The 25,501-nt window shown below is 31.7% G+C and overlaps 1 protein-coding gene across 2 annotated transcripts; it reads right to left on the reverse strand.

The window, feature by feature from the left end:
• Positions 1-1,242: 1,242 nt before the first annotated feature.
• Positions 1,243-24,216, reverse strand: LOC132727992 (uncharacterized). 2 transcript variants are annotated; one of them, XM_060713595.1, is made up of 2 exons: positions 24,075-24,216; positions 1,243-3,157 (listed from the first exon to the last, which is right to left on the reverse strand). In XM_060713595.1, exon 2 carries the CDS (start codon positions 3,153-3,155, stop codon positions 1,440-1,442), a length of 1,716 nt encoding a protein of 571 aa, XP_060569578.1. In that variant the 5' UTR covers positions 3,156-3,157; positions 24,075-24,216; the 3' UTR covers positions 1,243-1,439. The 2 variants fall into 2 exon arrangements, with proteins under 2 accessions (XP_060569578.1, XP_060569577.1); XM_060713594.1 differs by lacking the exon at positions 24,075-24,216 and adding an exon at positions 16,057-16,269.
• Between the last annotated feature and the right edge of the window lie 1,285 nt (positions 24,217-25,501).

The raw sequence follows: 25,501 nt of genomic DNA on the forward strand, positions 1-25,501 counted from the left end.
ATAAAGGATGACTGTATTGCCGATCATATGTAAGAGTTTTGTAAAATAAACATAAGGGCACAGTTTATGTTCACTGACCGTTTGTATAATATGACACGTGTGGCAAATCATAGTGAAAACATGAATGACATATTCACGACCACTCCCTGGTTCAGAACTGTTCACTATCCAGTATAGGGGAATAAATATGTAAGCGGCCGGATAGCTCTGTCGGTAGAGCCGCGGTACAGTATGCCAAGGGTTCCGGGTTCGAGTCCTGATCAGGCTGCAATTTTTTCTCACCCTGTGACATTTTGCTCCTGACGGGGGACCGTGACTGGATTTAGCTCAGAGTTTAATGTACATTTAATGTACATTGGTCTGTAACTCTTTGAAATTCGTGGACGAATTTCAGTATAGAAGGGGAGTATGTCATGGTTCAGAACTGTTCACTTATTAGGGGAGAAGATGTGTAAGCGGCCTGACAGCTCAGTCGGTAGTGCAACAAAATGGTATTCCGAGTTCCGGGTTTGAATCCTAGACAAGCTGCACATATTTCTCACCCTGTGACACACTTCAACATTTCATTTGATAACATGACACACGTTCCTTATAAAAATATCAATTAATAAAGTATAAAAGTTTTATAAAACTTCACATTTTTAACGTTATTTTTCTTTGAAAATTCGTGACCTTTGTATATTTAATCTACATATACGGCAGTTGTCAATGTTTTGAAGAAAATAAAGGAAGTTTGTCATTCATGTATTATAAATTAGAAATAAAGATTATTGCCTTACCGGCTGTATTTCCAATATAACCGGCTCGGGAAATGAATGCAAACAATAGAAGAGCGTAAGAATTTGCCAAACAAAATCTTTATATCTAAAAGGATATCTCATTAAATATCTAGCCAATTCCTAATATGAAACATAATCATTCAGTGAAGCTTTTATTTGTTTTATTTGTAATAAGGATGATCATTTTGCATTTTAAAAAGTTTGATATTAAAACAAAATTATCGGCGACAATTTGCATAGTTTCAAATCGACGAAAAGGATTTTTGATACAAAGTGATATTTTTGAAACACATGAGGTGCTGAAAATAATAATAATAATAATAATAATAATAATAATAATAATAATAATATAAATAATAATAAAAATAATAATAATAATAATAATAATAATAATAATAATAATATATTAATAATAATAATGATGATGATAATAATAATAATAATAATAATAATAAATAATAATGATGATGATGATGATGCTGCTGCTGCTGATGATGATGATGAGAATGATGATAATAATAATAATGATAATAATAATAATAATAATAATAATAATAATAATAATAATACAAAATATACTTTTATCATTTTCTATAATTAAGAACAATTTATGCAATGCATTCTTCAATTTGGTTATCAAATTAAAATTTCATCAATTGATCATTGTGTGTCAAATACTTTCAACTTGTTATCATCAAAGCAACCAACATAAACCTCATTATAGCGTGAACTGTAGCATAATGATTGCAGAAGGGTTTTATCTTGATGAATTATCTTCCCTTTCTTCAAGTCCCCGTTGACTCTATGAATTGTTTCATTACTTAAACAGCAGACAAGTAATGACCCATCATCTAACATCAACACTCCTTGTGGTCTACTAAGATCTGTATGCTTATATGTAGCTGTAACTTTCCCTTGTAATGATACACTCGCTATACTGTTGTTACCATAGTCACTGATAAACAGAAGTTTTGAATCTTTACTCACAGCAATATACGGGATAAATTCAGATGTAAGAAAGTTCAGAGTGATTTTATTGAGGATATCACCTTGTGTATTCAGTACAATCACACCAGGAGGAGACGAACAAGCAACATAAAGACAATCTTGATTAAAGTCTATACCATAACATTTCCTATTCACTTTAATACTGCGGTCACATGATAGCTTATCGTGTGTTGTCATGACAATTATTTTATTTATATGCGGCATTGTTACTGCGAACTGATCCTGAGACATTACAGCAATATCGCATGGCGCTGAGTCTAGAGTTTTCTCTTCTACAAGTCTTTTCTCTCTATATATCAATTTTACCTTATTGTTGTTGTTATCAGCTAGAACTAGTTTATTAGTGTTGAGTACTGCACATCCTGTGATATAACATTCCATCTTATCTGATGACGTTTTAACATTGATATCACCTTTTCCAATCAGACGATCAACAGTCGTTGTCACTTTTGTAGATTCATGACAAGAATGATCGACAATCTCACCGAAGTTCATTTTCTTACAGAACAATGTTTCGAGTTCAGCATTCCGTTGAAATGAGTAGTGCATATTGGTATGCATTAATTTTTGTTCTGCTTCATTTAATTCATCTGATTTCAGTATAGATTCTGCCCGCTTCATGTCAATGTACAGTTGACTGTCTACATGATTTGATTTGCTTGCATGTAGACTTGATTGCAAGCATTTTATACAGGAAATCGTATTTTCACATTTATCAAGGACATGCTGAATAATTTTGTTGTTGTTGGCCTTAATTTCCTCGGCATTATTTAAAGCATCTTTTTGCATCAGATCTAGGCGGTCGTTTATTTCTTTTCGGAATTCAGTGATCGCCTTAATGATTTCTTTATTGTAATCATTTATGTTGCTTCTCCTGCCTTTAGCCTTCTTCGAAATTTCTGATGCTTCTTTTAATGTTTTGCCGAGTTTCTGTTTGACGTCATCAAACTGCTTCCCATCTGCGACACCTACGCACTTTTCCGGTATGTAATCAACATTACATGTTCTATGGCCTAAAGTTATGCAGTCATTGCATCCGAGTGCATGATGTGATGGACAATAAAATTTGATTATTTCTTTTTTATGAACTTGACACATTTCAGTGCATTCATTGTTTGATTTCCTTGTGGTTTGAATCTTATCAAAATCATTATGCTGCAAAATTTGATGATGTCGTGAGACTTTTGATTTTCTGTGGACGTCGTGGCAAGTTTTACAAAGGTATTCTTGACAAGTGACACAAAACCCGTGAGCTTCTATATGTTGACCTGTGGTAAGACATGGCTCACAGCAGTGATCAAAGTCTTCTGCTGATCCTACTGATAATGATCCTAGTAGGTCTACTTGTTTACGTCCTGATACGGCCATTCCTGGAATACAAAATACAGAATTTTTTATTACTAGCTTCCTGATTACCTAAAAGGATATATTATTCAAATTTGCGCATAACGGAATTTTACTTCCATCTTAATTAACCAACAAGAGCCACCGCCGGACGGGGGCAACGCTCGATTTTTTACTTTTTTCTAAAAGCAAACAAAGAAATGTTTGAACAAATCTTAACGTTCCCTTTTTATAAATTTAATCGGTCTGTCTTGTCACATTAGTTTTGTCATATCAGGGGTGTATTGAACAAAAAGTTCAATTTTTGATACTATACAGTACACACGTATTGAGATTTGTGCTCGATTGTGTGCACATTATCCATGTAATACACCCCTGATGAAGGCATAATACGCCGAAAATACTTGGGTATTTATACTTTAGCACTGTATGAACGTTTATTTTCTCAAAATTTATTGTTTTTTTTTTCACGTTCTTGTATCCTTCATGGGATCCAGTGTTTTTGAAAGGTATTTTGTAGATGCAAATATTTTTCACAAACTATATATATATATATATATATATATATATATATATATATATATATATATATATATATATATATATATATATATATATCCGTATTTATATATATTATTTGTGGTTGTGGTGCGGTGGTTGTCGAGGTGGAGCGGTGGTGTTGGTTGTGCGGTGTTGCTGTTGGTGGTGGTGGGTGGTGTTGGTGGTGCGGTGGTAGTGGTGGTTCGGTGCAGTGGTGGTGCGATGTGGTGGTTGTGCGATGCGGTGGTGGTGTTGGTGCGGTGGTGTTGGTGCGGTGGTGGTGATGGTGCGGTGGTGGTGGTCGTGGTGGTGGTGTTGTTGTTGTTGTTATATATATATATATATATATATATATATATATATATATATATATATATATATATATATATATATATATATATATATATATATATATATATATATATATATATATATATATATATATATATATATATATATATATATATACTAACACCAATAAATATATATGTAATAGTAAGAGCATCGAAGCACGAAGCTATCTGATTTGTACGAAGGGGGCGTAGCCCCAGAGTATTTATCAGATTGTCGAATGTTTTGATGTATTTTCTCCTTTGTATCATAGTCAAACATAAAAACACGTTCCCTGTTGTCACAATATGAAACCCCGGTAAAAAGGAACGAATGAACAAACGTCTGAATATGATTTTTCTGTCGCTTTCCCTTTCTCTGCCGTCAAAAACGTAAACCCCAGCAAAAATGAGCCAATCAATGGGCATGCTCTGGAGTGCGGGTAACTAATACCTGCACTCCAGTTAACGCACTGTGCATGTACATGTATACGATTTAACTCTGACACATTATTAACAGAAATGTCCCCAAACTATGATACAAGGTTATTTAATGCACAAATTTGAGAAATTATAGTAATTTAACCTTTAAGGTCAAGGTCATTAAAGAGCCCAAATCAATTTGATAAACAACAAGGTCATGTCCTTAAGAATGTTCTGTAATAATATGAAGTTGATCCCTTCAAGTATAGCAAAGTTACAGCCAGTTACAGCCAAAACAATGAAAACTTCAATAATTTAACCTTAAAAGTAAATGTCATTAATGAGTGAAGGTCAATGTATGTCTGGTTATTTTTAAGAGTTATCTTTGCTATTATTATGTTCAAGTTTGAAGGCAATCCATTCAAAATTAACACAAATACAACCAATAATAGCGAAATAAAAAATTCAATAATTTGACCTTGAGATTCAAGGTCATTTATGAGTGAAGGTCAAGGTATGTCTGGTCATTTTTAAGGGATATCCTTGAAGATTATTATGTTAAAGTTTAAAGACAATCCATTCAAAAATGATAAAGTTACAGCCAAAAATAGCAAGAACAAGCAAAATTTTGACGTTTGACCTTGAAGGTCAAGGTCATTTATGGATGAATGTCAAGGTTAGAGTGGTGTACTGAAAGGTGTGGTCCCAAGGGTTGTTGTGGCCAAGTATCAAGACAATACACTAAGAACTTAAAAAGTTATGATCCAGGTACAAGTTTGCGGAAGGCAACGGCAACGTTAACGCCGCCGCGACTTTATTAATACCTCTATTTTTTTTATTTTTTTTAAAGTCGAGCTAAAAATGAAAAACGATTAATGTGTATTGCTTAATCTATCGCTGTGTAACATTGAAAAAAAATCTCAACTGACTTATGACATTTATATTAAAAGTTTTACTTCTTTGACAAACATGCCAATTTATAAAGTTATATAAGAGAAAGTTATTAAGATTAGTGGTGTTCAACCTTAAAAACGTTTTTATTATTAATATTATTATTATTATTATTATAATTATTATTATTATTTATATATGCATGTGAATAGGAAATGGTAAATTCAGTACGTTGTCGGTTTTACCCTTCAAACGAAAATATGCTATTGAACAAGTTTTAAAATCGGTGATCAATCAATAAAATTTGATTTGACATAGCTGTGTTAATTGATAATAATCGTATTTATTAAGGTATCAATAATCAATTAAGCAATCTTACTCATAAAAGAATTCACCCGATAATAATTCAATAACAAACCAACAAATTAAGAACTCATGATCAACTTTCAAGTCAAAAACAGTAGATTTTTGAAAACGACACCTCATTCAAGGACAATTATTTAGCATAAACTTTCTGAGTAAAGGGGCGCAACCCTACACGATTTGTACAGCTTTCCAGTGCAAGGTAGACTCCCTTTATCCGAAAAAAGACTACGTAAAAATTAACGTTATAAGTTCTACATATTATCGCATAGTAAAATTGCAATAAAGCTGTATCTCAAAACAGTGAGTCACACATCCCTACTTTGAATCATTTTCAACTCAGTTTCACAATGCGTCTCACAAATAATATATTGAGGCCTCAAATTAATAAGTCGTGGCCACGATATAAAATAAAACTGCAAATGTCACCTCTTTGCCATCGAACAATAAAGCTTTGGCACGTCAATATATTTTGACTAGGGTAATAACCTACATTCAAGTGAAAATGGTATGATATATTTCCGCATTTTTTTCAGATGTTTTTATGTAAAACGCGAAGAAACAAATAATAATGAAAAGAGAAACTTGTTCTTATCTTTTTGCAGTTATTTATTAGTCCCCTACCGGTTTACCGGAGGGGACTTTAGGTTTACCCTCCGTCCGTCTGTCCGTCTGTCCGTCAGTCCGTCCGTCTGTCCGTCCGTCAGTCCGTCCGTCCACAAAACTGGATCCCGCAATAAAGCAAAAAGTACTGAAGATATTTTAATGAAACTTGATATATGGATAGATGGCAGTATGGAGATTATGCACGTCTTTTTCTTTTCTTCCTATGTTACAAATTCTGGTTGCTATGGCAACAAATAGACTGAAAATATGGCAAATTTTACACATAACCTGGATCCAGCGTTAACGCAAAATGTACTGAAAATATTTTTATAAAACTTGATATATGGATAGATGGCAGTATGGAGATTATGCACTTTTTTTTTCTTCCGATGTTGAAAATTCTGGTTGCTATGGCAACAAACAGACTGAAAATATGGCAAATTTTACACATAACCTGGATCCAGTGATAACACAAAAAGTACTGTAAATATGTTTATGAAACTTGACATATGGGTAGTTGGCAGTATGGAAATTATGCACATCCTTTTTTATCTTCCTATGTTGAAAATTCTGGTTGCTATGGCAACAAATAGACTGAATTTCAAGATTTCTGATTCTAGTTTTTAAGTTTTTTCACTATAATTAAGTTCTTTATTTCTTAAGATATTTTCTTCAAACTCTAAATATAAGTTGCTTGTCATCAACCACATCATATGTGACAAGATTTACAACTCTAGCACAAAATTTATCAGAATTACCTCCCTTGAACTTAAAATTTTCATGAAAAAAACATTGTTTTTTTTAATAACTTCTTTTTCTGAATGTATCTACTTCAAACTTCATATAAATGTTTCTTATTGTCACTCAACATTTGTTTGTTTGTTTGTTTTGGGTTTTACGTCACATCAACACAGTATAGGTCATATCGCGACGTTCCAGCTTTACTGGTGGAGGAAGACCTCAGGTGCCCTTCCGTGCATTATTTCAGGCACGAACTGGTACCTGAGTAGAACCACCGACGTTCCGTAAGCTAGCTGGATAGCTTCCTCACATGAAAGAATCCAAAGTCCCTGTCGGGATTCGAACCCACAGAGGTGAGGGGCAAGTGGTTTGAAGTCAACGACCTTAACCACTCGGCCACGGACGCCCCCTCAACATTTGTGAGTGTTCGATACTCTAGCAAGACTATTTCCAGAATTATGCCCCTTTTGAATTTAGACTTTTTTTTGAGAAATTGGTAATTTTTACTCCAACTTCTTCAATCATGATAGGATTTTAAAAATGTTATATTTTGATAACAGGGATGTTTAAAAAATAACTTTAGAGTGTCCTTCAGTCCGTCTGTCTGTACATAAAAACTGTTTCCTGTGATCATTTTTAAAGAACTTTTTCAACAAATTTACTTAAAAAAGGAACCTAAGTGAATGGCCAATGGCCCTTCAGAATGTTGCTTGGGCTCTTACCGGTAGGGGACTTATGGATTGCTTGCAATACTATGATAATTGCTTGTTTTAACTAAACTAGTATCCAACCTATACATGATTAAATTGAATTAAGGTATTACAACCCTAATGGGCACTATAAGGAACTAAAAAATTGACATCTTAAGTCAGATAAATACCTTAAAGTACACCTGTATGCACATTTTAAACAAAGTTTACCGTATGGAAATCAAGTTATGGCCACTTTTCTAAACTCAAGCTAGGGTGTAATGAGGGCCGTTTTTATAAATGAGGAACCTTTAAATAATCTGCAATAACATTCTAATGAAAAATGTGTTCCCATTAAATTTTGGTAAGAAACAAAAAGTACCATTCAGCTAACAATCCACATAAGCAAAATTATGGTTTCTACTGAAAATTTATGAAATCTGTATAAAAATGTTACCCTACCCCACCCATTTTTACCACGAATTTGACCATTTTCCAACTTAGGGAGCCTAATTTTAAAAAGTCCTTAAAATTTACGCAAAAAAGTGCCTGTTTTCAAAGTTTGCCTAAATTTTTAAAGAAGTATATTGGTTGATCTTGTAAATATGAAATACTTTAACTGTCTAGTTTTGATTTTATTACACTTTGAAAATATCAGGTACCATATTTATTACAGTGTAACTTCTGAATTCCGGAACTTCTAAAATCCGGAAACTTCTGAAATTCGAACATTTTTCAGGGTCCCGAAATTTCTCCTTCTGTTTTCTATGTAATAAATACCTCTGAATTCCGTAACTTCTAAATTCTGAATTCAGAACGATTTTCCAGTAAAATTTGGGTTATATCAATTCAAATGTACTTCCAAATCCGGAAATTGAAAAAAGGTGTGAAGGTATATTATAATTGGGATTGATAAACAGACAAAATGTCAATATGTCAGTATCTTCCAATTAGCAGAAACCACTTATCCTGACACCTTTTACAATCACAACTTGTCAAACACTTGATTAAAGTGTGAAAAATAAAAAATGAAAAGTATATTGTTGAAAAAAAAAACAAAAAATATAGTTTATGAATAACTGGTACAACATGAAATTATGCTTTTGTATCAACAAATTTAGTTATAGGTGATAATGAAATTTAATATACAATGTAGTTATATTTTTATAAAAGTCCTATAATTTTGCAATTTTATGAATTTAATACACTTCCTATAATTTTTATCATGTCTAAATAATTTTGTGTTCAATGTTAACCTACTGTTTCTACTTGTTCAGATAATTACGAACTTCTGAATTCCGGAAACTTCCAAATTTCGAACTTTTTGGCTAGTGCCACAGGTGTTCGGTTTTCAGAAGTTACACTGTACTAGATTAAGCTTGATTTAGCCAAAGAATACCTACATAATTTTTTAAAAAATCAAAATTAACCATAACATTTTTTTCTTTCCAAATGGAACATGAGAGATACATAAATAATGTTAAAAGAAAAAAAAGAAAAAAAAGTTGACCTTTCTGGGGATTGAACCCACGGCCCTTATTTTCAATGTAGTTAACAGTAGTTCTAGCCTATTTGAATACTCTTCAAAGCGGAGGTAATGCATTAGGATGGTAATACCATAATTACATTTTTCTTTTTTATACTGACCTTCAAGTTTTCTGTATAGATTTATTGCACTCTCTTTCATAAAAACATGTTCTAGTTTTGCGCAAGGGTAGTTTGTCGCTTGTACCATTCCAGATTTATCTCTCATTATTCTGATAAGTTTAGGTAAGTCATAATAAGATTAAATTGGTCATTTTTAAGCACAAATATTTGCGTTGTTGAGCTCCAAACTCCTTGAAATCAAAATAAAATGTTTATTTGTCAATACCGGCGAATGTATCTTTTTAAAACTCACCTACAAGTTTTCGGCCCAGATTACCTTCGCTCTATTCCTCGAAAAACATATATATATTTTTCACAAGGGAAGTCGCTCATATTTTATGTCGCGAATTTTATTTCACAGTTATCTCCCATTATTAATAATCATGATAATAATTAAGTATGTAAAATCGAGAAGTTATGTTTATATTGGTGACAACCCGGATATTGTAAGCTGCACAACGATTGTAATTTATTATGTTTCCTAATGATATGAATAACAATTGATTTATATACTATTTCTGACAGAGTAATAACGCAAGAAAACATGCTGAATATTAAGTATTGGCTTTGTGAAATTGTATTCACTGACACAAAATATTCAAACCTTAAACATACACTTTGAGTGCCAAAAAAGTAAGTATGATTAACAAAGATACATTTGCAAGTAGCTCCGAGGGACGCATTTTGACATAATCATTAAAATTCTGGGCAAAGTGTTACATTATGACTGTATGATGTCTAATTACGACACTGTATGGGATCTTCTGAGTGTAGAATATAATGTGTATGACTTCTTGCGAGTTTCTATGACTCTGACAAAGAAAATGACACTATAAAGAGTACAATATGAATTTGACATGGAACGGTTGGACTTAAAATATGAAAACTAATCTCAATTTATATCATTGATATACAGAGCCTACAAGAAAGAATCAGATGATTTCTTATGAGTTTTTAAGAAAATAAACAATATTGATCGTACACGTGTGGCACATTCAGGAATATATTTAAGAATATAAAAATATAATTAATGATAAAGTTATGTATTACAAAATGATTGCGTACCTCTAACATGCTTTAATAATAAGAAACCAAAACTGAAACCAGTCCGACACATATTTCGTGTTTTGTGCCGATGATAAAACTTGATTTTAAAAAAAAACTGCACCAGATGGGGTATTCACTTGAGAAAAGTACATACATCAGTCACTAAGAAATTTGCGCTTGCAACATTCGAATGAGAAACAACTCGTTAATCCGTTTATCTGTGTATCTTGTACATTTATTCACATGCTGTCATATTAAGAATAGCCCAAATAAAAAGTTAGCAACATATTTTAATGATAGGGCCTGGGATAATTAAAAGTCAATAAAACAGCAATATCTCATACGCTCCAATGTAATATTGCAGGATGCAAATTGCTGGTCAGATGACTGGTCTAATATATGACAAGTTACATCCTCTGATTAATTGATAAATAAAATGTTGAAATCCTGAACAGAGTAAATTAGTAATCGATTTTTATGTTAAAATTATTGTTAACCTTTTCTGTTTTCAAGGTATACGTAAACAGTTAAACAGATAACACTATCCTAAACTTCAAGGTTTAAACTTTATTAATTATTATTCTTCCTTTCTTTAATTAAATAGAATAAGTTTAACGACGATAAAGAACATTGTCTAAAGTTGGTTTATTTTGTATCATTTTTTTCTTCAAATTTTTATCTTCTGATGAATAGATAATTAGGTACAGGTATGTGATGATCAGGAAACAATCAAAAACTAAATTGGTAATAACCTGCAAAGGTGTTCAATGTTCCCTATACATTAGTAAGAATTTAGCAGAAGCAGTGAGCAGTAGCTAGCAGTAGAACAGTAGTAGCAGTAGCAGAAGCACAGCAGTTACAGTAGCACGGCAGTAGAAGTAACGGTGTATCACTACAACAGCAACGCATTTTCGCGATAATATTAAAAAGCAGTTTAGAAGGAAAGGCCGCAAAAAATAGCGCAATATTACTGAAAGCACAGTTTTTCGTTTTGCATTGCGATTTCGCGTTAATATATTTTGTTACAATCGCACGACGTGTAAAACCAACCTGGCTCTAGTTTAACAATATATTCAGATAAACAGTCACTTTCCTTCGTATCTACCTACGTTAACCGAATTGTTTCTTTTTATTTATTGTCACATCCGTTATATTTGTGCCGTGTGGCGGCTGTAAAAAAAATTCCCCGTACATTAATCAATGAGTAATTTTTTGGGAAACCCTTTGGGACGCTCGGGCGACATTTTGTCGGTATACATGTAATTGGATTTTTGTTTCTTCATTCCCTTTTTTCAATTTGGGGGGTTCCCGATTCCCTATTTGAAACGATAACACCATAGGAAGTTCCCTGCTTTAAATTTTCTTTGACTCTTACTTGAATCGGGCATCATAACCCTCAGCCCCCTTTAAAAATTTCCTTTTTTTAGTTCCGCCCAATTTCGTTAGGGAAAAAACATTTTTTTTATTTGGGGACCAACCCCCTTTTCAGAATGCCACTATGGAAATTGAAGTTCCAGAAAACCCCCGTATAACACATCGGGGATTTTCTAAATTAAAATTTTCCCCTTTTTCTTTAAAAAATTTTAAACTTAAGCCGGTCAGGGGCGGGGACGGACGGTAACTTGCATTTTCCAGTACCGTCAATGAACAGGCTCAATCAAACGGAGCCTGCAACATATTCAATATAGTAGTGTTGGGCTTTCTTTAGGGATTTTACTATACTTTTTTGTTTTATATACATTCCAAAAAAAACAAAAAACAAACAAGCAATTATCATAGTATTGCAAGCAATCCATAAGTCCCCTACTGTTTAGAACCCCAGCAACATTCTGAAAGGTCATTGGCTTTTCACTGATGTTTCTATTTTAATTCAATTTTTCGGAAAAGTTCTTTAAAAGTGATCACAGGAAACAGTTTTTATGAACAGACAGACAGACGGACTGAAGGACACTCGAAAGTTATATTTTAAAGATCCCTGTTACCAAAATATAACATTTTTTAAAACAAAATTCTTCAAAAGGTGACAACTCCTGAAATAAAGACGTCATGCATTATGTGAGTGTAACAAATATTATTAGTAATAAAGATGTTGATAATGAATGTTTATTTTGATTCGAAGTAAAAGAAAGAAAGAATGAATAAGAAACATTCAAAGTTTAAAGAGGAGATTATTCTGGAAATATGGATGCTAGATTTATAAACCTTGTCATATCATTATAATTGGGGAGTTTGAAGTAAATCCTGTAAGTAATGAGGCAGTTAGAGTAAAATGTATCAATTTCTCGACAAAAATCTCAGTTCAAAGGCACATTATTCTGGTAATAGTCTTGCTAAAGTATTGAATGTTCACAGATGATCTAAGTGATAATAAAAAAACATATATAATTATGAAGTTTTAAGAAGATACATTAAAAATAAAAAAGTTATTAAAATAACATATTTGTTCATGAAAATTCTAAGTTCAAGGGAGGAAATTCTGATAATTTTTGTGCTAGAGATGAAACCTTGTTACATATGATGTGGTTGATGACCAGAAACTTATATTTGAAGTTTGAAATATATACCTAAAGAAATAAAGAACCTATAGTGAAAAAGCCTAAAAACTAGAATCAGAAACTCTGACGAGGCTGCCGACGTTTGTTAAGTAAAACTCCCTATGGTCAAGATTAAATGAAGTGTATAATTTCCATAGTGCCATCTATCTTCATTTTAAGTATCATAAAAATTGTCAGCTCTTTTTGACTAATCACAAATATGTTATATTTGCCATGTTTTAAGCATATGTGTTGCTATGGCAACCAATTTTTTCAACATATGAAGAAAAGAAAAAGAAATGCATAATCTCAAGACTGCTATCTACCAATATTTAAAGTTTCATAAAAATATTTTCATTACTTTTTGCGTTATCACTGGATCCAGTTTATGTGTAAAATTTGCCATATTTTCAGTCTATTTGTTGCCATAGCAACCAGAATTTTCAGAAAAGGAAGAAAAGTAAAAGTCATGCATAAACTCCATACTGCTATCTATCCATATATTAAGTTTTATAAAATATATTTTCAGTACTTTTTGCGTTATCACGGGATCCAGTTTTGTAGACGGACAGACAGACATACGGACGGACAGACGGACGGAGAGTAAACCTAAAGTCCCCTCCGGTTAACCGAAAGGGGACTAAAAATGGTAAGAGTTATAATGTATTTTATACTGGTACAACACGAAATTTGCATGGAATGGAATTATTTGGAAAAAAGACTTATAAAAGGGATCATCCTTCAACTACGGAATTTCATACACGACTGTTAAATGCATACTCGATGATGCTAACTACGATCTGCCTTCTGTTTTTAATTGCATAATTCTTAGTAGGAATTAAGCGTTCTTTAACTGTAAAGATCCAGTATAAAGAACTATTTAAGCGACTAAAAAGTTAATTGTAGGTTCTATACTTTGAAACCGAAAGAAAATAGTAATCATGAAGCATGCGGCAGTGGACAGTAAGCTGTTATAGTAATAAGCATTGTGCCGTAGGCAGAAAGCAGGAAGCAGGGCACAGACGTTTGTGATGTCATCGAAATTATCGGAACGTATCAACTAGATGTTCACATTTCATGATGGAGTAAGACTCCAGGTGCCACTCTGGCCATTTTCATACCCAAACTGGCATTTGGGTAGAACCACTGACAGTCCACAAACCGCTTTCTCACTTGAACAAAACGAAATTCGTTACCGGTATTCAAACCCATTGCGGTTAAGGGTAAGTGCTTGCAGATCGAAAACATTTACACCTCGGCCACCAATGCCACTGTATGAAGAAAATCTGTACCTTTGGGCCATATGATGGAGGTCATTTATTGTACATTTATTTATAACACCATACATGATGAATGGTTTAGGATAGTCAAAAGGTTGATTCCTACTTAACAAGTGTCCGATCGAGTCCCAATTAAAGCCAGTGTTATACCAATATGAAATCAAAGGTAATGTTTTTTCGCAAAATCAAAATATACATAAAATGTATATAGAAAAAGTAAAGTGTCATAAAATGTGATAAATTAATAGGAAGAACTTCCTAATTGTGATAAACTTCTAGGTATAAGGTTTATTTAAATTATAGATAGACAAAATTCTGCATGAAGTAGAGTTATTTGTGGAAAAAATACATGGCATAAAACAACTACAAATTAAATGACAACATCAAGAAATATAATTATGTGAACATGAAAATGCATGTGTTAAGCCATATATCTAGGACCAAATATACCATTTCACCATGGAATATGATTAACAGCTAGACGGACTACTTTCTGGCTGCATACAAGTGTAGCAGGGGCACGACCATTCATATGTTGTGCAAATCATTCTTCGACAACAACGACAAAAATGCTAAATCAGCAAAGAAGGTATATTTGGTTTGAGAAAGTCTGTCACTGAATCTGTTTATCATATTTACTTTATAAAGTCGCGTATGTATAGTGGCATAATATAATGTGTTAATGGCACATATAAATTAACAAATATCAAAGACTTGACAACTGTTGTCATATTTCATTCCTGTAAATATTTATGTGATAAGTTGTGAAGATTTTAAGTAAAAAAACTGCAATTAGCTTCTTCCTCGAACAGTTTTTGTCTAATTAACAGGAGGTTCCTACCATAGATTCAGGTAAAAGATCACTGGCTTAACATTAAGTGTTGTGGTACCATTAAAACATATAATTTCATTTTCATTTTTATTGCATTCTGTTTCTAAAGAAGAACATACAAATTATATAGATAATCATTATTTTATACAACTTTCTCTTCTATAAAGATAACCGCTTTGACCTCAATTATAATCAAAAAACGATAACAATGACATACAAGGTATCTAACGTAACACTTTTCTAGTCAATGAAAAATTATTCTGCTTAAAGTTTAGAAGAAATTTGCAAATGTCGTATAACTAATGTCTCTAAAGATACCAAAGCATTTATTATGGATTTATTCACGACTATTCATAAAACATGCTTTATGGATTTTAAAGCATAATATAATTGCATTTTAAGACTTTACAAGATCTAATTTTTCTGGTGCTTAATTTACTTTTTCTTCTTCGCTAAATTTACTTATGTAATTAGTAATTAAACCTCCGATGATCCTAAGTCATTCACTTTGTCTGTGCCTATCAGAACATAAATAGCCATATCGATCAGTACCCTGATTATATCTTGACAATTTATGAATCATCAAATGTATATAACGGTTGAGTTTTCGGTATCATTATTTTTAGAAAAGAAAATCGCAAAACAGGAGAACGCAACTGACAATTTATTTCCCGTTCCAGGAGAAACGACTAATTACCGTGTACAGTGTAATACAAAATATCAAGGGTTTTAGACTCAAATAACTATCGTTAGAGAGGTATAGTAAGTTGTGTATGGCTTTGCAGTCAATAAACTTTACTATGTACCGTTGCACCTGTTGGATGATATAAGGCAGCCAAAAAAAAAACGATTGCATACATTTAGCATTTTTATTGTGTGATGGACACACAAGATAAGTTTAAAGCTAAAATTACAACTTTTCATATTTCAAAATAAAAGCCACATGTGGTTGTTATCACAGAATACAATAAAATTACAACAAAAACAATAACTGTTTACATACCTTCTGTTTGTAGTTAATTTTCACAATGCGTTTTACATGCTTAGTGGAATATCGGTCACTGAATGTAGATTGATATTTTTAAACCTAACACAGCTTACAACTTTCTTGAATGTGTATGAAAAAAGGTTCCAATGACATACTAAAACTGTAATATCCATAAATTGAAAAAAATGCCTTACTGCTATATTAGTCAATAAGATATTGATATTTTACCTGTATACGGCCAATGAACACACCTAAATCTCCGTAAGATCTTTACTTCTTTTTTTGAAGACAACTTGATGTAATTGATACTTTAATTTCAAAAGATATTAATCTAGCCCCCCTTGTTCATTATTTGTGCTTATTCTTGCGTCCGTGTTTATTTAGGGAATGTATTGTAAAATGATAATTAGGAGAACAAAAGATCAAAGATAAATAATTAAATTGAATTAACCTCTATGATCATGATTTGTAATTTTGTTTTTAATACCATATGTTTATAGATCATGAACAAGACTATAATTACTCGTATTGTGCTGAGGCAACCATGAGCAACAGACAAAGAATCGCTGTCTTAGATATATATAAAACAATGTAATAGTATCGTTCATATTTCTATGTGCAATAACTTGGCTAAACAATCAACAATCAACAATCGACATTCAGAGTCTAGCTAAACAATCAACATTCAGCTCAACATTCGATCTATAATAATAATAATCAAAGAATGCTCAAAGTGAATGTTGAACTAGACAATCAACAATCAGCTATACATTCAATAAATGCTAATGTCGAGCTAGACAATCGACATTCAGCTCATCATATTTCTTGTGTATAAATAAGCAGAGTGAAAACCGTTAAAACAAGGTAAATAACTTGTACTAAACATCCAATACATACAAGTGCATTGTTTTGATGATGCCTAAAAAACATCTGAATATGCAGTATTTTGACTTTATACTTTATAGCCATTATTATTCCCCTACCGTTTTACCGGAGGGGACTTTAGGTTTACCCTCCGTCCGTCTGTCCGTCCGTCCGTCTGTCCGCCCTCACAGGACAGTAATTATGTGGCTAGAGGGACAATAGGTAACTGTTTTTTCTCTTTGATGTCATTCATTCCGTAATGCTTTTACGTGGCTTTTTTCTTTTGTGTGGCTAAAAAGAACAATAGAGAGAACAAAAGAGGAGCCACAGTATTTCTCTCCTGTTAGAACGTCCGTCCGTCTGTCCGTCAGTCCGTCAGTCAGTCCGTCCACAAAACTGGATCCCGCGATCACTTGGAAAGAACTGAAAATATTTTTATGAAACTTGGTATATGGATAGATGGCAATATGGAAATTATGCACGTCTTTTTCTTTTCTTCCTATGTTGAAAATTTTGGTTGCTATGGCAACAAATAGGCTGAAAATATGGCAAATTTTACACATAAACTGGATCCAGTGATAACGCAAAAAGTAATGAAAATATTTTTATGAAACTTGACATATGGGTAGATGGCAGTCTTGAGATTATGCACGTCGTTTTCTTTTCTTCCTATGTTGAAAATTCTGGTTGCTATGGCAACAAATAGGCTGAAAATATGGCAAATTTTACACATAAACTGGATCCAGTGATAACGCAAAAAGTACTGGAAATATTTTTATGAAACTTGACATATGGGTAGATGGCAGTTTTGAAATTATGCATGTCTTATCTGTTCTTCCTATTTTGAAAAAATATCAGTTGCCTTGGCAACAAATAGGCTTAAAACATGGCAAATATAACAATATTTGTGATTAGTCAAAAAGAGCTGAAATTTTTTATGAAATTGCATCTTTAATTCAAGAGTTATCTCCTGTTTAAGAATTTTGCTTTTAAAATGTTATATTTTTGTAACAGGGATGTTTCAAATATTAACTTTAGAGTGTCCTTCAGTCCGTCTGTCTGTCTGTTCATAAAAACTGTTTCCTGTTATCACTTTTAAAGAACTTTTCCAACAAATTTACTTAAAATAGAGAAATATTGAAACATTAGTGAATGGCCCTTCAGAATGTTAATGGGGTTCTAACCGGTAGGGGACTTATGGATTGCTTGCAATACTATGATAATTGCTTGTTTAAGTCGTTTTTACCCGTTTTATTTATTTTTCATAAAGCTTTTCCAAACTTTTGATGATTTTGATTTCTTTTATTAACTAAGATAGAATGTAACGTTCCATAGATGTGGAATCCAAAAGATGAGAGAGATACACGGATGATTAATTACCAAAAATATGAGGTGCCAATTATCTGATTGTAAAATTCATATATGACTTATGCGGGCAAATTATTGGCGTATAAAGAAAAAACGTGCAGGTGATCTGAACGTCATTATAAAACAATTCAAAATGATAATAGAGCTATATTGGTAGCAAGTTATCACTCGGAGATCAATATGAAAAAAATCTAGTATCATAAATCAGTAATGTATCCAAATTAAGGTTTGCCCTTTGTACAATTACCAATCTGATTAAAACCAAATCCTTAAGAATGCTATATTCATAGGAAATCTAAACTTATAGTTATTTGAATTCAAAGATTCTTTAATACGTACAAAACAATTGATACATATTAAATTGTCGTTCTTCTGATTCTGGTAAGCATTAAAACTCTCTCCAAACTTTAAGATTTCTGTATAACATTAACAATGGCATGACATGGCACGTGTTGAATTGTTAAATTAATTTAATTTTATATTTAACCGCACTTATAAAATTCAATATAGACTGAAATACTCTACAGAGCATCTCGCTAATTATCAAAATGAAGATGCATGATGTGCTTTTAGTGTACATTTGACATTAGCTTTGCTCTGGCTCAGTGCCTATGCCTTTTCCTCCTTTAGAAGATCTTAAAACTATGTTTAGGAGGCCCGTTATGTTAAAAAAATATTTTTATTTTCACTTCTCAAAAACTTTTATTTTTGAGTTCTGTTCTAGTTTCTTAACAGTTACTTACTTGATAATTGCCTGAACCATCATTTCATTCTGTCTTTTTTTTTTTTTTGGCAATTAACACAGTTAAAGTAATTTAGTGTTTTGTATGGGAATCATAATACTACTTAAACGATAAATAGTTTCAAATTCAGTACTAATTTTATTCGGCAGGTAATTAGCATTTAACATGTTCTAAAGCTGTGTTGAGATATGCAAACGTTTTTGAACTCATTTTGCCCCTTTCTAAAAAAAAAAATTATTTCTTGACATAATATGCTTTAATTAAACTCAATTACTTAGCCGACGTTCGGATTATAATAAGTTGTAGTTTTCTCGGGACTTAAGATAAAACAATTAACGAACATGCCCTTAGGTTCATCTTTTGTCTTGCCGACAAATTTGTTAAAATTCCAGCGTTTTAAAAAGGAAGCTGCCTAATAACTAAATAATATTTATGTAGCTGAAACATTTCTTCGTTCGATGGCATTCTCTTGCATTTTTTATAGAAAGTAATTTTAACATAAAAAACTGTCAATATTTAGAACATCTACATTGTTGTGAAGAATGCATAGACAATAAGGAAAATTCCCTTAAGAATAAGAACATACATCAAACACAAAAGATTTTGCATTTTCAACGTTCAGCTTGCATCATCCAAATGAGATATAACACATTTATAAATCCGTTAATCTTCTGCGTTTCTTGTGAATTTGTTCACATGTTGCCTTATTAAGGTAAGTGCAAATAAAGATTTAGCAAATAATTATAATGGTAGTAATAAATAAAGGTCAATTAAATAGCCAATCATCATACGCTTTCCCGATTCTGTGAAATATTTAAAATTAAATGTAATATTGCAGGATCAATCACAGTCCAAAGATATGACCATTACCATCCCCTTACAATACGTAAAGTAAACGTAATTAATTAAATTTCTAAAAAAATTGCTTATCAATTTAGCGTGTTTAAACACGTATTATAAAACATTTACATTTGTATACAAAATTAAATTTTTGTTTGAAATAAAGAATAGCTTACCGGTGCTTAGGTATAACTTTACAGCATTCCAGATAAACCCATTCCAAACTTTTCAAGATTTAAACTTTATCAATTATTAAATCTATCTTTTTGAAAATTTAATGACAAGAAGTGACCTTCACGTTAAATGCCGCAGATTAACTTCCTTTCGATGAATAGCATGCCCTATACATTTCAACATTTCTCCCATGAAGTTTAAACTTTAGACAGCTATGTATTGTTTGATTTTAGATACTGATTATACGTCAATGCACACAATATATTAATCTTCGATAGAGTTTCGAAAAGTCCCTTGCAATATGATTTGTGTCTACTCAGCGTTATGGCGAATAGGGTAAACATCGGGATTATAATTTCTAAATATCCTATATATTGCAAACTTTTAAGATCGAGACCCTGTTTGTCCATTTTTGTTTGTTTTTTTTGGGGGGGGGGGTTTTTTTTTTTTTTTTTTTTTTTTGTTTTTTTTTTTATTGTTTTTTATCATACTCTTGCATTTATTTTATGCGACCTGATTGTATAATAAAAAAATATTACGTAAATTGTCTGTCGATTTAGCATGTTTAAACACGTAAATAATACATTTGTATATAAAATTACGTGTATGTTAAAATTATTGATTACTTAATCTAAACAGCATTTTAGATAAAACCTTTCCAAACTCTTCAAGATTTAAACTAAATCTATTATAAAATTTTCATTTTTAACTTTAAAGGGACTCCACTGAGGTTTAAAAGCCTAAAAACATAACATTTGAATTTCTTACATAAATGAGATGGGACACTTTAAACAGACATATATGCAAAAATAGTTATGAAATATACTTTGAAATCAATTGAAAATCGTATTTTATGCTTTTCTTAGCCTGATTTGAGTGAAAAGCGTTTAAACGGTTTTCATTTTGGGTCATTTTTCACAATTAGAACGAAGCGGCCTAAAAAATGTATGTAATACCAGTCCTACGCATAAAGAAGGATCAAATTTCTGTAGAAGATACACTCGCTAAATTTATCAATGTTTTTTTCTCCTTTCTTTTGTAAATTGGTTTGGGTCCAATTGAATAAACAATTGAACTAGCAATTATTTGTAAATATACTTTATAACATATGATAATTTTTTAAATTCATAGTAGATAACGTTCAATTGTTACTCATGATACTGACTGAACCCCCCTTCCCCCGCTAAAAAACAAAAACCAAAAGCAAAAAACTGTTCATAGATGTAACTTTTACTGCAAAGTGCAAGACTCTTAACTAAAATGACTAGGGAAGTGATATTTTTTATTATTAGCTCGACTATACTAAGAATATGGTGAATTGTCCTACTCACCTTGGTTTGCAAGCCGACGTCAGCGTCCATACTTTCAATTAATGTTTATGTGCCTATAACTTTTTTATTTCAAATTTCAAATATATATTCCTTATCATCATCCACATCATTTGATAAGGTGCAAAACTCTAAAACCAGTATTTCCATAACTATATCCCCTTGAACTTAAAATTATGTTATATTTTATTAACATCTTCATTTCATATTGACTTTAAACTACAAACATGTGTTCCTTATCAACAAATATGTGACAAATGTTTTTTTAACTCTAGCACCAATTTTTCCAGAATTATCTTCCCATGAACTTTTTTTCTCTCTCAGAAAATGATACTTTTTACTTATTTTTTTATTTCTTAAGGTATTTACTTCTAACTTCAAATATATTTCCTTATCATGTGTGACAAGATTCATAACTTTAGCATGAATATTTTCAGGATTATTTCCCCATTAAACTTTTTTAAAATAAAAATTGATATTTTATATTTTTAAACAATAACATAACAAGCTTCATAACTCTAGCATCAATATTTTCAGAATCATCATCCCTTTATACTCAGAATTTTCCTTATTGAATTCGAACTTCAACAAGAGCAGTCACACAAGTGACGAATGCCCCCGAAAAGGTTTCTTAAGCATGCGGGACAGGAAGTATGATAAGAAAAGAGGATGAAAGTAACTAATTGCTTAATATTTGTCTTTGTATTATTGTACCTTTAATTCTCTAATTGTGATAGCGAGAACCTTCAAAATATAGGTGTGACCTTGACCTTTGAAGAAGGGACGTGGTTCCTCGACGCAACAGAATGTTGTCATGAGATAGACATTTGTGCCAAGTTATTTCAAAATCCCTCAATTCATGACAAAGTTACATACTGGACATGATTGTTGTGTAAGTGGGGACACACAAACGAACAGACGGACATGAGCCTTAGCTGCGATACATCGTCCTGATGTGGTAGACATTTTTGCCAAGTTATTATAAAATCTTTCCATGCATGACCAAGTTACAGTCCGGACATGAATGTGTATCTTCAAACTCTTCTCGAGAGAATGAGTGCTTTCAAACTATAAGTATGACCTTGACCTTGAATATAGGGACATGGGTCTTAGTAGCGACGTGTCGTCTTGATGTGGAAGATATTTATGCCTAGTTATTTTGTAATCCTTTGATGCATGACAAACTTACAGTCCGGACATGAAAGTGAGTAACTATGAACTCTAATTTTGATATAGTGAACGTCAAAATGGTAGTGTGACCTTAACCTCTGAGGTAGGGGCGTGATAAGTGGACGCGACACATCTTCTGGACGTGGTAGACATTTATGCCAAGTTATTCTAAAATTCTTCCATGCATGACAAAGTTACATTCCGGACACAAATGTGTGAACCTATAAACTTTTATTGTGATAAAGTGAAACATCAAAATGTTAGTGTGATCTTGACATTTGAAGTAGGGACGTAATTCTTGGACGCGACACATCGTCTTGATGTGGTAGACATTAATGCCTAGTTATTTTAATATCATTCCATGCATGACAAAGTTATAGTCCGGACATGAATGAAGTGAGGACGCACAGACAGATGGACGTCCAGACAGACAGACGGACGGTGCGATTTTAATATGCCTCCCTTCGGCAGCATAAAATGTTTCTTATCAACACCTATAGCAGGTGTGATTAGATTTATAACTCGAGTCCTGTATTTCTAGAATTATCTCCATTTCATTTTTTAACTAGGGATTTATTGAAAATTAATATATTTCTAAGAATTATCTTTGTTATTATAAATGACATCAACTCTAGACTTAAGATAATTGTCCTTCGTCATTATTTACATCATGCATGACAAGGTTCATAACTCTAGCATCCTTATTTCAAGAGATATTTCCTCTTTGAATTTAGAATTTTACTTTAAAAACTTTATTTAATTTTTGCTTGGATCATTTTGGTACCTTTTTAAAAAAAATCACATTCGTCTCTTTTCCTACTAGATTGAAATATACGCTTCCATTATGCTTTGAATCAAGTATTATTATTACTAAACATTATTTTGCTCCTTCTGAAAAAAAAGAAAAATAATGTAAATCACTGAAGTTATGTATGCCTTTAATATGAAAGAAATTGACACAAGTATTTTCATTGTGAGTTGTAAGTGATTAAAAAATTATTCCTTTCTAAATTTTTATTTTTTCAATTGGATTTTTTAATTGTTAAAAAGTTTAGTGTGTTAATAAACAGGATATATCGTTATTTATTATTTTAATAGAGAATATCAGACTATAGTTAGAGACACTAGTCAGTAATATTAAACATATCAGAGACCCATATTGTCATATATAAATGTTGACTAATGCTTAACAGCACATTGTGCCTCTGAAAACCATATATGTAATACTTTAAAATGTAAAGCATGTGTTTAATAATGTTTGAATAATAGATTTACAGCATATATTATGAAGTTCTTATTTTCTACAATTCTTGTAATATATTTATCATTTTGAAACCTATCCCCATTACTTCTGTCAATTATGTGAATTATGTCAAACTAGAAAATTGCATACATTTTAGCGCTTAATGGTGTGATGGCCACACAAGGTTAGTATAAAATTAAAATTACAACTTAAAAACCCCAAATGTAGTTGTTTTCTGTTAAGATGTTATCACAAAATAAATACAACTACCAAAAAAGTGTAAAAAACCAAATGTTCACCTACCTTCAGTAATGAGTTAATTTTTACAATGCGTTATAGTCTAAAATCTGTCACTGAATATTTTCACTCCAAAAGAAATGTTTGTAAATATCTTGAATCTGCATGCAAAGGTTACAATGACATTCGAAAACTGAAATATCCATAAGTTGATATATTGCCTTAATGCTATATTAATCACACAGGAATTGATATTTACCTGTATAACAGCCAATTTATGCGTTAATCTCTGTTAGATCTTAACTTATTTTTTTAATGCTCAATGTGTGTACTAAGTCTAGATTCATTATTTAGGAAATACTATTGTAAAATAATATTAAGACATATCACACGTGAAATAACTATAACAGCCAATTTACATTGTATCTTTATAAGATCTTTATTTCTTCTGTTGTAATTAATACTTGTATAAAACCGATATTAATCTAGCCCTCTTGTTCAATATTTGTACTCTTGAGTCCGCATTTATTGTTAAAAGGCACTTAGAAGGGCAACAGATAATAGATCAATAATTACAGTCAGGGGTGTAACTTATAGCAGTTATCTTTTTTATAACTGAATTAAGTTACAAATTTAAGATCTACAGGTTGCTTCCCTTTGGCTATCCTTCACTTTTATATCATTTCTATAAATAGGTTATCAAGGGCACTAAATCACGCACGCTTCAATTTATTGATTTTTTGTCCTGATAAGCTCCCTTTACTTTATTGTTCACAGGTTTTTCAGTTCAAGATAAAAAAAAATGAATCTTGATGGCAAAGTTGGTTAAGTCATTGGGATGCAATACAACTGAAAAATTTCACCAGTTTGAGTCTCACTTCTAACTTTTTTCCTTATTTTTTCCAAGTTTACTAAAGATGCACATGAAAATAAAGGTAGTTTTGTTATTTTAATATACTGGTAATAATATTTTTTATCCTGTGTATTGTATATATTTCAGTAGTCATGTACTTGTGCAGTGCACAAGTATTTCAACGGTACACTTAACATTGCTTTACGTCAAGAAGAAATATAACATACATATATTCGTCTTACAGTAAATGATTATAATTTTCGCGAAAAAAGTACAATCCGAACCAGTCTTGCATTGATCATGAATTACATTCAATAAACGTTCATGATCATAATCTGTAGTCTTATTGTTTTATTTAACGAAAAGATAAATTTTGTGAAACATTTAAACTTTATTAAGGTCACAATAGAATTTTCAAAAACTTTTTAAACTAGTATTATGCTGAGAATAATAAAAGCAGCGCTTTGTTAGATTTACTGACCATAATTCAATCGTTCATAAGTAAAAAATAAATTATACTGTATCGTTCATATTTCTGGTATAAGGGAAGAATGGCAAGCGTCAATCAAAACAAGGTTGATGAATTGTACGTAACATTTTTTTTTAAAAACAAGTATATTGTTTTGATGATTATTTTCGT

The sequence above is a fragment of the Ruditapes philippinarum genome, unplaced genomic scaffold, assembly GCF_026571515.1.
Source record: "Ruditapes philippinarum isolate M1 unplaced genomic scaffold, ASM2657151v2 ctg10050_1_1_1_1, whole genome shotgun sequence".
Classification (NCBI taxonomy): domain Eukaryota; kingdom Metazoa; phylum Mollusca; class Bivalvia; order Venerida; family Veneridae; genus Ruditapes; species Ruditapes philippinarum.

Bases quoted from the DNA above. Each gene is read 5' to 3' on its own strand.
- LOC132727992 (XM_060713595.1), bottom strand. From the start codon at position 3,155: ATGGCCGTATCAGGACGTAAACAAGTAGACCTACTAGGATCATTATCA.